This window comes from Channa argus, chromosome 10 (genome assembly GCF_033026475.1).
Source record: "Channa argus isolate prfri chromosome 10, Channa argus male v1.0, whole genome shotgun sequence".
In the NCBI taxonomy this organism is placed as follows: domain Eukaryota; kingdom Metazoa; phylum Chordata; class Actinopteri; order Anabantiformes; family Channidae; genus Channa; species Channa argus.
Window position 1 is genome coordinate 9,844,885 of NC_090206.1, and position 17,021 is coordinate 9,861,905.

The window sequence follows — 17,021 nt, forward strand, 5'->3', positions numbered from 1 at the left end:
TACATCAAAATGACAGCCTCTGAAACAGGTGCAGTTAGATCAGTTAGTGTTTTGAAGAGGGAGGGAGCATGTGGGCGAAAGCAACATGACATGTACTCACAGCAGGCGATCATAGGTGCTGTTACTGAATGAATTCCTAATATATATATTCTACTGACTCACTCTGAAGCAGGAAGTTATGTTGTACTGTTCACGGAATATTAATACTACTCCCCTTTCAAGGTGTGTGTGTACGGCAATTGAAAATATAGAGATGTCTGTGGATCTATAGACCTGTGCATAAATCCTAACCAGATCCTGCTTTAGTTGTATATCTAAATAGAACAGTTGGAAGGTGACAGGTGATAGTCTTGCTACCTTGGTTACTGCACTATACATCAATAACCTAGTTAAATTCTTGTTATATTTACACTTTTGCGAATATCAGAAAGTAACAGTATGTACAATCCCAGTTCAAAAAATGGCAGGACGATATGTAAAATGTAAATAATAACAAAATGCAATGATTTGCAAATCTCATCAACGCATATTTTATTCACAATAGAACATAAACATTTTGAATTTGATGGCAGCCCTACATCAAAAAAGTTGGAACACGGGCAACAAAAGGCTGACAAAGTAATGGCTGCAAATCAAAAACAAATGGAGGAGCATTTGACAACTAATTAGGTTAACTAGCAACAGGTCAGTAACATGACTGGGTATAAAAGGAGCATTTAAGAGAGAGAGAACATTTCAGAGATCCAGAAATCCAGTCGGGCCAAAGCTAATTTGAAATGGTGCAAAGCAAAATGTAAAACTGTTCTGGGGACAGATGAATCAAAATTTAAATTCTTTTTGGAAACCATAGACGCCGTGTCCTGTGGACTAAAGAGGAGAGGCTTGTTATCAGCGACTGCCTATGGCATGGGCAGCTTACACATCTGGAAAGGCACCATCAATGCTGAAAAGGACATGGAGGTTTTAAAGAAACATCATCTCATTTAGTGAAGGCCTTGCATATTTCAGCAAGACAATGCTACACACATGCTGCATCCATCACAACAGCATGGCTTTGCTGGAGAAGAGTCTGAGTGTCAAACTGACCTGCCTGCAGTCCAGACCTTTCACCAATAGAAAACATTTGGGCGCATGATAAAACAGAAAATCCGGCAACAAAGGCCCAGGACTGTTGAGCAGCAAGAATCCTGCCTCAGACAAAATGGGACAACATTCTTCCACTAAAACTCCAGCAACTGGTCTCCTCAATTTCTAGACATTTGCAGACAGTTTTTAAAAGAAGAGGGGATGCTACACAATGCTAAACATCACCCTGTTCAAACTTTTTCGAGATGTGTTGCAGCCATCAAATTCAAAACGAGCTAATATTTTCCATCAACTGGTAAAATTTCTCCGTTTCAACATCTGATACATTTATGTTCTATTATGTGGGTTGAGGAGGTTTGCAAATCACTGCATTCTGTTTTTGTTAACGTTTTACACATCGTCCAAACTATTTTTTTTTTCATTGGGGTTATACCCTTATACTAACAAATATTCTTAAAAATCACTCCAGAAGAATGCACAACATTAAATTAAAGATAAAAGCCATACTGTAACATTTTTATTTTTGTTTGACTTGCCAGTTGCCACATACTGGAACAAAAAATTAAAAAAAAAATTACATTCTGGGTATCTGGAAATGCTGTTAGTGTTTAGTTGCAGCCAGACCAAACATCTGCAGTTAGCTTGTGGCCAGCTGATATAATTTGGTCTTAATTAAGACTCCTAACAATATTAAAAATTGAAAAGAAATAGATGACTGATTGGTCAGAGGTGAAGAAGATCCTCAGAGGAGTCAAACAAAAAACACAATATATAAATTTGTGATTCTAATAAAGGATGAAGCATATTTAACATAACGGAAAAAAATATTTTGTTATGCAGAAGACACAATGTAAGACTAGGTTTGTAACATAAGTCAAGTAAAAAAGGCCCCAAATCAGCAATCCCATGTGCTTGGAGGATGCCTAGAGATAAACAACAGCACTCTATAATTAAACCTTTTCTTTTTATAGCACAGATCTAGAATCCAATGCACACAAGGCTGCTCCATACATAACGAAACACCCATCTGTAAATCAAAAGATAATACAATCACTTCAGAGCAAACAGGATGACATTCAAGGAACTGTCAAAGTTTTTTCTGCATTAAGTCGGTCTTCGAAATTCAACGGACATGGATGGAAATCAATGATATGCTTATAAACCGTTTACAGAAAGCAGGCATGTATATTTTTGGTCAGGCCCTGAGGTATTGTGGGGTGGGTTGCAAAAACCCCATGTGAAGTACAGAAGGGAGACCAACTGGAAGTTAATGGCACTTTTTTTAACATTGAGATAGAATAAATATCTCTTGAAATTATTTGAAGTTACTGACAGCAACAGTTAGTGTTAGTCATTGGTCAATAGAGATGAAAAAAAAAAAAAAAAAGAATAAAATAAAATGTATCATAATAACCTACAGGGGGAAGTGGGGATGGGGAAGTGGGGATGTGCATGTTAAAACGGGCTGTTTTGGAGTTGTTCAACCACTCACTGAGTGCAACAGTGGTTCTGTGACTATGAAACACTTGACCTAAAAAGTGGACTTGTTGTTCCTTAGCCTGTTTTTTTACGTCCTCTTTCTGTACTTCCGTCCATGGTTTTCAGTCTTCTCTCTTGTGCCCCATAAATACATTTGTCCAAAGGAAAAAAAAAGTATAATAAAGTCCACTGTATATTTGGGTTAAAATCCCAGGTGAGTGGTAAACAAAGTGTTGACTGTTTGGTTTGTGTGCAATATTTTCCTTCCGCCCTTCAAGTGTCACTGATAGGCAGGGAAGTAAACGCTTAGTGTTTGCAATTGTGTGAGGAGCATGTGTGTGCTGCAGTGGTAGAGCAGAGTAAAATGTTCTTGGCTCTCCGTCCTCAGCTGGACGGCACTGTTTGTGTGCTATGCTGACATTGGGTGGGCCTAAGGGGCGGGCCTCCCTTACTTCTCTCCAGTCACCAGTTGGCTTTGACAGCTTTGACATCACTGACCAGGTTCTGAGCAAGGCAGATACCAAAAATCTAAGGAGGAAGCCACACATGACATTAGACCAAGTGATGCTCAGGCAACTTAAAAATGAGAAGAGAAAAGAAAAGAGCAGCCTGCCATATTGCAGGGGTTTGCTTGATGATGCCTGTTCCCACCACAGGGTGGCAGTGACGACACAAGATCAGAATTTATCTAAATTGTTAGTTTCAAGTTAGGTCTTAATATCAAGTTAATTTCAAATTTCAGCTTTCCTCATGTAGGTGTTTGTAGGCCAAATGAACAAAAGCCTCCTTACCTGTAAAAGTGCAATACCAACAAAAATTCCAGCTACAATAATAAGGTTGTCCTGAAGCCACTTCTCAAACTGGCCCACACAGCCCTTAGTGTAGATATATTTCTGCCGATCCAGCTCCTTTTCAAAAAAACAAACATCAGGTTAGCAGCACAAAAAATATGAGGAGAAAAACTGACATAGCAAAATGTCAACTTTTTGAGAGGACACTGGTATTTCACATAATTTAAACTAAACATCTGCCATCTGACCTATGACTAATGCTCTACAAAGAAAACAACACAGATAACATTTTGCCCACTGACTCCTTCAGCACTGAGGAGTGCATGAGCTGAGTCACTGTTAGATTACAACGTGTCAGTGTCTGGACTTCACAGAGAATATCAAGTCTGTGGACCCTATCTGGACTGAACAAACAGGCAGAAGCTGTTTCCTGTTACCGGACAGATGGCCGTTTGTGTTGCCAGATTCAGCTGATGATGTATTTGGTCTATTCAGAGATGGAAATTATAAAAATGTATAATTTAAGGCTGCAGGGGCGCCAAAAAGGGTAACGCACATGGGTGTGAATGGGACCTGTTACAATGTTCTCTTTGTTACTCTTCACCCAGGCAAACCTTTTGTTCTCTTGTTGAACCTGAAAGTTATCCTTCAACCAATGAGAGGTAAAGGGAGTCCCTTGGCAGCCATTAAAAAGGTGGAAACACTATGTTGTTCTAGCTGTGAACTTCCTAAGAAGTTATTTCAGCCCTCTGTCTTTGTTGTGCTGCCATCTCCCCATGTCTCTTGATCTTCCTCTTTCCCAGCCTACACCCTATAAACAAGCTTCACAGGAATCTGTAGTACTGCACACCACCAATGGTTTCGGCAAAACGTCAACGGCCAGGATGTTAGCACAGGCGTACACAGAGAGAATGGATTCATACTAACTCGTGGCAGGTGGTTCACTGTATTGCAGTGTGCCTAGCAACAGAAATCTTTCAGACTGCAGTGCAGTGAGTTATACCCACCACACCCACACACAGAGGGAAAGGAAACGGACTGGCATAACCCACTGAGTTGCCAATTACAGAGTGTAGTAAGGCTGCTCTCTAGGCTATAAGTGGAGCCTAATTATCCCTGTTAGAAGAACAATCTGTTATTAAGGCAAGAAGTACAAAGAAGAGCCTGTGTGATACTTAACCCTATACATTCTCTGTGTGGGTTTTTTAGGGTATTCGTGTTATTTGGAAATTGTTGTTTCGTCTTTCTTATCAAGAATATTAAACAAAGGTCGTATAAAATCTCAAATCTGATTGGTTTTGATTGGCATTTTCAACAGTAATTTATTTTTTGAGGAGGGCTGAGACAAGCAATCAACCCTGATAGAAATGAACCTGATTGCCACTTCACCTTCAACAACGGCTTAGATTGTTTTAATCACACGAGTTCGCAGTTTGTCAGTCAACTTGGCATAAGGTATAATTGATTGAAGGCTGACAATCCCTGCCAATCATGCACCAATACTGACTCTAATTAATTGCCATATTTTTAGAGGCGTTTTAGAGTATTTTAAAATGTCACTAAGCACAACACTGATTTTTAGAAAGAGAGATCCTAAAAAAAAAAAAAAAATTAAATCTATTAAATACTTGGGAAAACTTAAAAGATCTACAGAGTTGGTAGAGACATGTTTAGAGATACCAACCACTTGAAGTCGAACATCATAACCACACTGTGTGTTGATGACGTCCTCCTGGAAAAACGAATACAAAAATGTGAGATCCTTTGATCGTTAGGTTTGAAAGTAAATTTAAAATGTTGCAAAGGGAGTGAAATGGCCGTTGTATGAAAAATAGGACTCAAATGCTAACTAAGAAGGAAGTGTAGGTTACTATAAATTACTGATACACAATGATTGTGGCAAAATAATGGCTGCAATGTCAGCACTTGTCCTATTATTTTCCTAAAAAAAACACGTTTATTATTTATCTCTCATCAAAATCTTGATTTTTTTTTTAATCTACAATCAGTACATTCTCCAAGAGTGCTAAATAAAGTCACACTGCAATTGTATTCCCCTTAGTATATTATTTTAAACTATAATCTGTGATTATGCACACTATCATTTATTATTACTGTTGAGTGACTCACTGCAGGGTCTTTGATACAACAGGAAAAGGGGACTCCGCAGCGCTCCCTACTCGGGTTCAGCTCAGTGCAGTTGAAGTAGATGTTCAGGTTCCAGTCGTCAGGCCCATGAGCTCCACAACACGACCACTGAGACAGCAGCAACAACAGGCAGAGATTAGACGGCTAACTCTGGCTAATGGATAGATTTATTTTCTCTGATCTGGTCTTCAAACAGCTCTTTAGAGGCTGGCTCAGGTCAGCTTGGGTGGGTAGTCGGCTCACTGTGGCAGTCAGTGACTAGAGATAGTGAGACTCAAATGGCAAGAAAACAGCGGATATAATCGCATTTACAATCATGACACAGCCCAGCGTTTCCACACAGGAGCCAATTATCTAAACTGTTTCATTCATATAATTGGATAATCGTGGAGGAAATACAATCACATAAATCATGACATATACTCCAGAGCTGCAGTAGCTGACTCAGAACTGGACTGAGTCAACATTACTTTATGAATACATAAAAGTTACAGCCATAGTGTGACTTCTTCTGTCCAAAAAGCTGTGATATGAGGATGTAGGTTTTCTTCTCCCTACTGTTAGTGACACATAAGTTTGAGTCAGCAGATGTGGACTCACATATTCCTGGGCAAAGTCAATGAGATTCTGCAGGTCGATGTCATCACGGTAGGCCTTGACATTGTTGTTGATGAAAAAGTTAAGCTGGTCTTTGATCCAGTCCTTAAAGACGAAGGCAAGGATCCCCGCAGTGAGCTCCAAGAAAAAGATCAAACCCAGGAACACAGAAAACTGGCAAGCAAATGATGTGCAGACACACACACACACACACACACACACACACAAAAAAAAAAATAATTTTACTTCAATCAGGTAATCTGGGTGTGCTCAAGAAAATTCTATTATGTAAAAGAATAAGAACAACAGAACAAAATTTTTTCCCTAGCCTTTATCGTAAAGGACTAAAAAGGACAACAGCTGTGATGTAATGTCCCCATGCATGTCTGTTATTAAAGCCTATTTGCTGAGTGAAAGTGTGGCAACAAATACTGCAGTCCCACAGATACCATTATATCATCCGTTTACAGTAAATGTAGAATGAGACAGGGCTAATGATAAATGCACAAAAGCCACATTAGCTCCTCACTCTGACGCCTGACTTACTGCTGCTAATGGACATCGGCTGGACTTAATAGCTACTCAGAATTGCAGCCAACAGCATGAAGTTTTTCCTCTGTCAGTCATGTTGTTACCGATACATCTAAGCCCAAACAAATCTCCAAAAATAGTGTTGGCATAGTGTCAGGCTTTACAATAATTCTCAACTTGTATAGAAACGATTCGTCTAGTGATTATATGTAACCCTTCTGTGCCATGCAACCATTTGGCTACACTGACATGCTCAGCTCTGGTGAGAACTGGAGATCAAAGTGGGCTGTGAACTGGTTAAAATAGGGTCTACACTAAAAAAGTCCAGAGCTGCCTTACAAATTTAAGCAGGAGGGTGTTTTCCCTGAGCGCTCCAATACAACCGGCAAAACCCAGGATGAACATGACCGCTCCTACGACAATGAAGAGCCACACAGGGTCGAAGCCCCCTAGATCTGTAATGGATGAAAGATTGGACAGCACCCCCTGAGGAAAAGCAGGAGAGACAAAACAGAGAGGTTAAATTCTCACTATAATATTTTCAAAATAATACTTTACTGTCTCTTTACATGGTTTCATGAAAATGTCTCACTCTACAAAAACACTGTTACCCATGAAAAGAGAGTGATGTTAAAGGAACAAAGTGAGAACTGAACAAATGACCTGTTCAGCGACATGAAACTCCAACACAAAAAAATCTCTAAAAAGCAATACTGTTATTTGACTTTATTGCTATGTATCCTCTGTTTGATTCTTCTTATCTAAATACCCTCCCTCCTCCAGTGGTTTTATCTTTAGCACGATTTCACTGTATCTCAGCCTGTATAAACTGTTATCACAAGAGAAACTGTTCAGAGCTATTGTTCAACAGTCACCATTCGCTAACAGACATCTGTACTTCCTTTCTGTACATCCTGTCCTCATGGTCCCACAGAGCAACAAACATGTTTTTCTGCGAGTGTCTGGCCTGCATCCTACCTTACACTAACAAAGATACTTTATGTTTCAGCTAAGGCCACAGTTCGTTTCTGGAACACATTTACCAGACTGACACCAAACTGTGGGCCCAGTGGTTGAGGAGTTAACATCGCAGGGTAGTACATTATAAGGTATAACATTTGTGTACAAAAGCTTCCAACTGATGCATGATCTCTCATTATCTCTAGATATTTCTCACCCATCTGAACAAAGACCCCACCAGGGTTACTCCATGTAAATGTGGGCTCCACAGCTCTGACATCCTGTTTGCTTGTCACATATGATGCAAATTCAAATACTTGTATCTAAAGCTCAAGAAACTAACATTTCATACTGCTAAAGTTAAGCTGCCCCAGCACCGAGCTAAGGGACAACTATAGGACAAAGGCAATGTGCATTGCTGTGTTTTTATGGTACTAGTGCAGAATAAACTTCAATTGAATTTATTCATGAGGCCTCGAAACAATGATGTATTTTTGCTGCATGTAGCGCTTTGAAACTAATCATCTTAGTCACTGAGCCCCAAACTCACCATTATGCCTTTCCAGTACCCACTAGTCATCATTCAGCCTAATCTTTTTATATAATTCACAAAGTACAAAGTACCTGTTTGCCAAAAGTTCCTGACCGGACATTACTAATTAGTACATGCTTCTACACAGTCATAGACACAGACTGGTACAATTTCTAGTTAATTAATGAACAAATTGACTATAAACTTCATTGGAAGACATTCTGCCATGACATGCTTTGACACGAATGATTAAAGGCAGCACCTGACCTTTGTAGCCTGCATGCTGTGAAAAATATTCTGTAACCAGTTTCCATGCAAATTTGAGACTTGAATAATTCTGTTGCAGGCTGTTATATAACATGACACTAAATGCCTTAAGGTTGTGAGTCAAACTGTTTTGTGATCCTGTCGTGCAATATTCCTAGCAGTGCTGGAGAAATATTGCTGTTATTTTTTCACACCTCTTCTGTCAAAAGCCTTGTTTCAATCTTAAGTCTCTCCTACAAACTGTATTTCCAGCTTATGCTGGCATAAAATCTGGGAAAGCATGTGAGCTATGCTGCTGAAGCAATCATGTTGTATTTCACCAGTGTTTCTTGCATGTGTTTATACTTACCTTCTCCGCCCATGCCCACAAGCCTATGCCCAGGAATGCTGCTCCCAATAACTGTAAAACAAAGAGGACAGAAGAGCTTTGTCAGACAAAAAGCAGTATCTATCACCCAGACCTACCTCAATTCCTTCCACTTTCAAGTATCTGAAAATGGTGTTTGAAGTCTTATAATGTTATGCTATTGAAATATATTCAAAACTTGACTACTAATCAAAGACGAAGAATAAAAACTAACAAATCACTCACAAAACACTAAAAAAAAAATGTCAGCACTGTGTCAGAGTAGCTTGATCACATTTGACTTTTTTATTTAGATTTTTTAACTCTGAACCAGTAATTCATATCTGTGACATCACATTTTCCAACCAGCGCCTCACCAACAACAGTGAGAAAAGCAGTCAAAACACAAATACACAAATTTCTCATTCAAAATAACCAGTATTATGTGTTAATGTAGAACAACAACACTTACAGCTGAGAAAATTGGCTTTTAGAGCCTGTAAAGCAATGTGAATTCTCAGAAGATGTCATTTAACTTGCTGTAGACAGTGTGGATCATTACATCTGCTGGTTATTGCAGGTTAAAGTCATTGCACTGGGGTGCTTAAGAGGCCAGAGGAACTGCTATTCAGAGATTTAGTGAAAATCCCTCTGGTATTAGCCCTTTCTCTTCAAGAAAGGATGAATGTAGGGCTCAACAAAGGAGAAAACAACAGGGTTGGATTTCTGAGATCACCATGAAAATATAAAAACAACAGCAAAGCCTTAGGAATATTCTCGAATACTCTTGGACTACATGTCAGTAAAGTGTTTGGTTGTGCGGCTTTACTCTTAACAATGTTATTTTCTTATCAGTTGCTTAGCTGCCACAAAACGTCATTCCTAAGACAACAACAACAGCAGAGACTGTGAAGGGCTACTGTTCAGTATAGTGGTTGGTTGAGGTGACTCATTAGCTAGAAAGTGACATGAGGAAGAGTAAGATTTAGCAGGCGGGGATCAGGTAGAGCAGATTACACTGACAGGGTGGGAGTATTTAACCATTTATCTCCTGATAATCCATATAGATTAAAGAGAGTAGGAATAACATGACATTTGCTTTATTTTTTAATTTATACACCTTTCTAATATGAATTTTAAGAGGAGAAGGAAAGATTCTGCATATTAACCTTTGTTATTGTTATTTTTCCCGACTGCTTAGTGACCACGGTACCATGTTCTCCATTAACTACACTCAGTGAGTCAGATTTACAAAATTACATTCCTTTCTATTTTGAAGTATTTCACTGGAAAAATTCCCTCACATGACAGTTCAACTTGAACTGTTGCTCTATAAAGTATACACCCAACGTGCTGTATGTACATCTGACAGCAAGAATCATCTAGTAAGATAATGTTGTTTGGCAGTGTTGTGCGGCACAAATAGCAGTCTTAACTTTACTCAAATTTCTTATTTTTTATTTTTGTCCTTTATGCTTATCCCCTGAGTTCAGGATCGCCATAGCGGAGCACTTGTCCACATGTTGATTTGGCACAATTGTTTATTTCTTTTTTTTTTTTTACACAACCCACATCCCAAGGAGACCAGCACTGCATGTCTGGGGATGGGCTGTTGGGGGTTCAGTGTGTTTGGCACGTGGTTGGGAAGAGGGGGGCACAACTGAGCCACTGCAGCCCTTCTTAAATTTACTCCAATGAAAATGAAATTATGCCTGGATGTCCAGAGAATGCATCAAGCCGTGGCAATTGCTTTAGGACAACTCAGCACTTGCGTATGTTAAATAACAGCATGAGATTGTTTGGCTGGAATTTGTGACTCATGCTGCTTTCCAATTCAGGACCTGGAACTTTGAAAGGACATTGCCCATATAGGAGTGTCCTTGAAAGCACTAGAAGGATAAAGTGAATTTATGCTTCCTTACAAAATGAGATGAGACCAAAAGGAAAGTTGCATTGCAAGATGTCACTCATCATAAATGTCGTATGAAAGTATTACTTTTCCCTGCATCAGAACTGAAATGCTGAAGTGTTCTACATTTTACAGAAGATATGAGCATGCAATCCATGCTGACTGATGTCATGAGTCTTACTTTTTATCAAGCAGTGTATCAAGTTAATTATAGGTACTTGAAATAAATCTAATTACTTACAGGCTAACTGCTGAGATCATTAATTGCTGGAGGCAAATCCTCTGTTTTCCCATCTCTCCCTTATCTCTATGAACAATCCAATAAAGCAGAAAGACAAAAATGCCTCTCCATTCTAGTCCTTCAAAAAGCCAAACAGCAGAAAAGTATTTTTGTTATATGAACAATTTTGTTATTATTTCTGCTCTAAAGTACTTCAATGCACGTCAAGTTGTATTTTCCCCTGCCACTTATCAGGGTCACCTTGAAGACAGCATAAAATGGGACAGTTATGGTATCCATGCCTGGTGGCCTGCCATTTCAGCTTTGCACCTCTTTTTCGACGTCAGGGAACATTCCCACTAACTTTATTTAAAACATAGACAACATTTCTGTCTCTTTTTTGGTAAGGACAGGTTGCTGAACAAAATTAAAGTCTAAATCTCAACTAAAATTTTGTAGATTTAAGAAAAAAAACATAGTGATGACACTCTTGAAGGGCCTTGACCCTGGCTGTGGTTACCAATAATAAACTGTATAATAAATATGTATAATAAAAGGTCAGTTACTGTATGAATGTAACAAGCCAGCATTACCGGTCTGTTTTAAAGCCCTATGTGGAAACATAAGTCCCTTCATCAGACAATAAGGTCTGGAATTAAATGACTGACTGAAGCAGTACACTGGATCCGAACTGAACCTGCCTTTGTATAGTGCTTGTGTGATTTCCTTTTATCTAACTTGTCCCACAGTATAATGTGGACACCTGGAGTCAAATTCAGGCGATTCAGTGAAACACACTACCTGGGCTAAACTCTACCGAGACAGTAATTAAGCAATAAAAAGCAAAAAAAAGCAAAGAACTGTGTGTTCTTGTTTATTCTTTCACTTCACACCTCATTACGTCTGTTTGTTTGGAGACAAGGCACTTTAAACGCCCCTCAGGATTTGTTCCTTTAATTCTCACCTGATCTAGTCAGTAATTTGTTTCCCTTTCTTCTGTGTAATTTTTATCCTACCATCTAATCCTTGTGCCTTTCTCAATGTTTTATCAACGTTTTATTACCAAGCAAATAGGCAAAACCTGGAACCATATGTCCTTGTATCTGCCTCATTATTCAAATCATAGGCTGTTCAGGTTAGATCTCTGTTTAGCACTTGTGCAAGATGTGTGTGTCCCACAGCGAGGGGTTCCTCTCCATGTGGACATAGAGATTATAAACACTCGAGAAGATGCTTCCCTAAGCCAGCTGATCCCATTAACCTCAACTAACTAGCAGACAAACCGAGCTTTACGCTTCCTGGGCACATACACAGACAAATGTACAGGGTAAAAACTACTCAAGTGTAAGTGCCATCTCACTGACTCACCAAAAGCTGAATATCTAATGTGCTTGACTGTGAATGCAGCCTTTCTTGATAATATCAGCGGCACTGCCAACAGGATGAACAAAAAGTTACTCTGCAGCAAAAAAACCTCTCAATGCATTTTGAATAGTGAATGCAAATTCACTATTCCAATTTGGCTTTTTAGTTATAACAAGTGACTGAAGCAACATTAGACTGAGGTTTAAAAAAAAAAAAAAAAAAAAAAAAGGGTACCTGACTGGAAAGGACCATTACAGTGAAGCCTAAGGTTATAACAAGGTCAGGCCCCGGTTCTAAGCTATTATCTTGTGTCCAGACATATCCAGATATTGTGAAGATGACCTAAATGAAATAGGCTGGAACTGTTGACACAGAGTATCAGAACAAATCAGGAAAAAAATAATCCCCTTGTGAGTGGGCTTTGCCTAGCTGTTCAGATTTGATTTTATCTATGGGAACGGTAAACCCCACTAAACAGAGAAACAAATCTGTCCACAGTCATAAGACTACAAAGAGAAAATAGCTGTTATTTGGCGCCTTGTCTTAGAATTTTATCAAGCAACATAACTTGCAGATTATTTACTCAACTAATCATTTTTTCAAGAAATCATCCAAATGTAATAAAAAGGCTAATTCAGTCAAGTCAAAAGCTGGATGCATTTTCTTGACAAAATTTGAAACATTAGCTGACTATTTGCTTAACTGACCTATTATTTCCATGGTACTGTACACACAGGCAAGGGGGCGGCTGTAGCCCAGTTGGTAAGGCAGTCGTCCACGGGCCACAGGGCCCCCTAACAGCCCATTCCCATCCCCTGCTGTGCAGTGCCGGTCCAAGCCCGGTAAAAATTGGGGAGGGTTGCGTCAGGAAGAGCAGCCGGCATGAAAACTGTGCCAAATCAACATGTGGACTATGATCTGCTCTAGCGACCATGAACTCACGGGATAAGCAGAAATGACAAAAAATTTTAAAAAATAAAAAAACTGTACACACAGGCAAAAGTCCACTATGCTTTCATTCAAAGCAATAAGAAATGCATATTGTACACTAATAGTTTGAATACATGAAGCCCTGACTACCCCCAAATGTGGCTTGAGTGATATGTCCTCAAACAGCTGCAATCACACGTTTTCCTTCACACCTGGGATGAGATCACCCAACACACACTTTATTGCCAAACGTGAACAGACACTTTGAGCTTTAGCTGGCTAATAACACAGACTCCATCCAACCAACTCAGCAACTTGGTTACAGCTTAACAAGCTCTTAATTACAGCATGCAGAGCTTCCAAACATTTTAGCAGCTCAGGCAGAAAATGTGATTAATTAAGTGGATGTGAGGAATGTGTCTATTCTAAGGACAAGAAAAGGTGTGTAGTTCTTGGGTGAGAATATCTGGCTGGCAACGGCGAGCTCAGGCACTAGAGGAGAGCCTGAAGAAAAGCGCTGGTTTTTATTGCTCTCTTCTGTTCTAAATATTTAGGGCCATATAAGCATTCTATCTCAATTTAGGCAGCATTTTCAAGCCTGACAAGATCAGTATTGGAAAGACAAATGGGTTGATTTGTAGAGAACATATCCTATCCATCTCTATTTCACTAACGTACTGGCTTGTCTGTCAAATTCAGTTTTGCAACACACAGACAAGAGGAGAACATCTTCCAGTGATTACAAACGGAAAAAGCCAGCAAGCTGGAACTTGCTCCACAGTTTCAGAGAGAGCTCAGAGACAGGACTGTTGGCTTGCCTGAGTGTCAAACACTCTGAAAAAACACAACATGAGTCAGGCACAACAGTAAAGACCTGTGACTCAATATTTCCTCTTGATTGCTCAGCTCCAACTGAATAATAGAACAGTTTTCATTTGTGAGGCCACTAGTAAAGTTTCTATGAAAAAAGACAGAAAGAAAACACACTTAGGCTCGCACTGAGGCAGGCAATTGCCTTATGTTAAAAAGATGTATGTACTGCATTGTGACAGGTTTTGAGGAATGTAGAGGTAGCGTTGACAGGTGGAGGAATAGGAAGGGAGCCAGTTGCATGAGCCCGACGAGTCCGACTGAACAGGCATTAAAACACTGAATCGCACCCATTGCTCCCATCATTCTTTGTGCTACTGTGGGTGTGCGAGAGAAAAGAAACAATGCTGTCCCACAGAGTGCAAGCACTATAGTGGTGATACCAGTGAAAGGCTTACTTGAAAAGAGGAGGGCTGGGTGGTATTCAGGCCTGTGTGGCCTTTTCGTTCAAAGACTGTGTGGGAAGACCCCCTGGGGCACATACACGCCACTGCTTCATCCATGGATATTATAATAAACCAGTTGCACAGACGCAATGCAGACAGATGAGGAGGGAGAGGAGGAGAGGGAGACTGAACAGAATAACTTTTCAGAATTGGGGGGGTTAAAGATGGTGGAGGGCGCCATAAAGAAGATATTGGCTCACTTGTCACTGACCATACAACACACATAGGATTCATGCCATTTCTCAAAGTGAACACAATGGTACTATTGCTTAATGCCAGGTCAAAGAAGACCAAAAAAATAAAAAAAATGTCTGCTTGTCCATATTTTATCCACTCTCCCAGCAACTGTTTATAAATTGTTTGCCCTCAGGTTTACCCACCACTATTATTTTTATTTTTTATTTTTTTGATTAAGAGAAAAGCTTCAGATGTTCACAAGCCAATACAGAAAAAAAAAATGACAAGTAGAGGTCTGCTAGAATGACATTTCTCCAGTCGTGGCAACAATGGTAAGTTTTTTTGCGAACATGTAAGTCTTAAAGAAAACAGAAAACATCCAGACACTTCTCTACCCCAAAAACAAATCAGCCACCAAGTCAATCGAGTTAAATAAAATCATCAGTTATGCACATTAACGCGCATACATAACAAAACCCAAAACACACACACACACAAGAAAAACACACAGCAGGAGGTAAATTCTCCTCTACTTAACTCACTTACTTAAATCCTCATAACATTATCATTGAAAACTAATCGATCTTTGAAGTTTAATATACCAGCACCAACTGTGCTAACGTTAAGCTAACTTCACACGAATATTTGATACTTTTTGTTAGTAAAGTTGGCGTTACTTTTTCTTAAGCTATCGAAAGACAAACAACACAAAGTCTGTATTTACTTACCCAGAATATAATGTTGAACCCAAATAAGAAGTATTTTACACAGCAGCTGACTTCGGCTCCTTTAACATGACGGTGTTTTCTACTCATTCTTCCAAGGATAGTTGTGGCTAACTGGCAAGCTAGGCTACTTAACTACAACGGGTAGTACTTCAAAAGCTCGGGCAAAACTGCAGTTTTCAAACTACTGAAGCCAAAGTTAGCTGACTCCATTAGCTAAACGACTCCGAGATTGCTTGTCGGAAATCAGTAAGTGGCTCACACACAGGCAGCCAATTACTGTTTCTTAGCTTTGCTAGGCCAGCTAGCTCACAGCTTCCGTAGGTAACATTAGCGTTAGCAGCTAACAACAACAAATCCAGGAACACTTCAGGCACAGACATTCATCTGCAGTCCAGTCGATATGCAAGTTTCCAGGCGTTTATCTTATGACACACCCCGGGAGCGTCAGGTAAAGCTGTGGGGCTTTTAGCTAAACATCTCCTCGATTATCTCATTTGCTGCATCGTCGCCTGAAATCCTCATCCTTGTTGTTTTGGGCTGTAAAACAAGCTCCAGTTGTCAGTGAAGAATCCACTGCGCTGCCTTTCGCCCTTTTCACCTCAAGAGCGGCCTCTTGTGTCTCAGTGCAGGTGTTCACTGGATACGGCGAAATTATCCTAATTTTCCCCCTCTATGTTGTGCACAGAGAGCAAGTCATGTATTTCATGGGAATAGATGCACAGGTGCAGCCAGGGGTTGCCAAGGTTAATGGTTATATTCATGCAAATTTAAGGGGAAAGCATCAACAACACAAATTGAAGTACGTGGTTCATATGTTACATTGGTTATCTGCTCATTTACAGCAAATGAATTCTATTTATCAATAGGATAAATCCTATTCTTTATCATGTGGTCTTATTCATTTTTATCACTGCAAAATCTGCAAAAAATTAAATTAATAAAATGGAAAAAAGAACTGCTCCATTTGTAAATTTTGTCTCTTAAACCTATTGTAGGGATAAGTCCAATGATAGTTTTATGTGCTTATCTAACACATGAATATCACCCTCTTCACTAACAAAACAGCTGTGCTAGAATGTCATACATTGTAGAACATCCTAAATAAACATCCCAAATATAATCAAAATGTCTAAATAATCTTTACACTGTCACTGAAATGTTTTCGTTTCACTTTGACCTACCATAAAAGGAAAAAATGTCAGTGTAAGTAACAACATTCATGGCACTTCAGATAACCATGATAGTAGGAGTATGGCAATGGATCAACTTAATGGGATACAGGTAACAATTATCACTGTTATTTGCATTTTTGCTGCTTTGCTATGTAAATATGCTTAAAGGGCATATTAGGAATAAGAGTCATTCTTACTTGTCTTGCTAAAGAAATGACCTAATGTTAATACAACATTACTAAAAAGAAACCAGAGACTATGGTTAAAATGTTTAATTGAAGAAACAGATGCATGTACAGAATCCGACATCAGAGTTTCCTCATTTAGACTTCAGTCTTACTGCAGCCCTACAGATGGCAGTCTATGAGCCTTTGATAAATGTGTAGCTTTGGTGGCTTTTTTTTTTTTTACCATAGAGTAGTTGCTGTTTGGGACATTTTTTCGCTTATAACCATCGCCACAAATAT

The 17,021-nt window shown here is 39.3% G+C and overlaps 1 protein-coding gene across 1 annotated transcript; it reads right to left on the minus strand.

The window, feature by feature from the left end:
* Positions 1-506: 506 nt before the first annotated feature.
* tspan17 (tetraspanin 17) lies at positions 507-15,971 on the minus strand. Its single transcript, XM_067518362.1, has 8 exons — positions 15,383-15,971; positions 8,741-8,791; positions 6,972-7,118; positions 6,105-6,275; positions 5,487-5,612; positions 5,041-5,088; positions 3,357-3,473; positions 507-3,093 (listed from the first exon to the last, which is right to left on the minus strand). Exons 1-8 carry the CDS (start codon positions 15,467-15,469, stop codon positions 3,028-3,030), a joined length of 813 nt encoding a protein of 270 aa, XP_067374463.1. The 5' UTR covers positions 15,470-15,971; the 3' UTR covers positions 507-3,027.
* Positions 15,972-17,021: the final 1,050 nt, after the last annotated feature.

Bases quoted from the DNA above. Each gene is read 5' to 3' on its own strand.
- tspan17 (XM_067518362.1), bottom strand. From the start codon at position 15,469: ATGAGTAGAAAACACCGTCATGTTAAAGGAGCCGAAGTCAGCTGCTGT. The intron at 7,119-8,740 runs GTAAGTATAAAC...GCTTTTCCTCAG, and splicing joins TGTGGGCATGGGCGGAGAAG to GGGGTGCTGTCCAATCTTTC. The intron at 5,613-6,104 runs GTGAGTCCACAT...CTGCTGTCTCAG, and splicing joins TTGACTTTGCCCAGGAATAT to TGGTCGTGTTGTGGAGCTCA.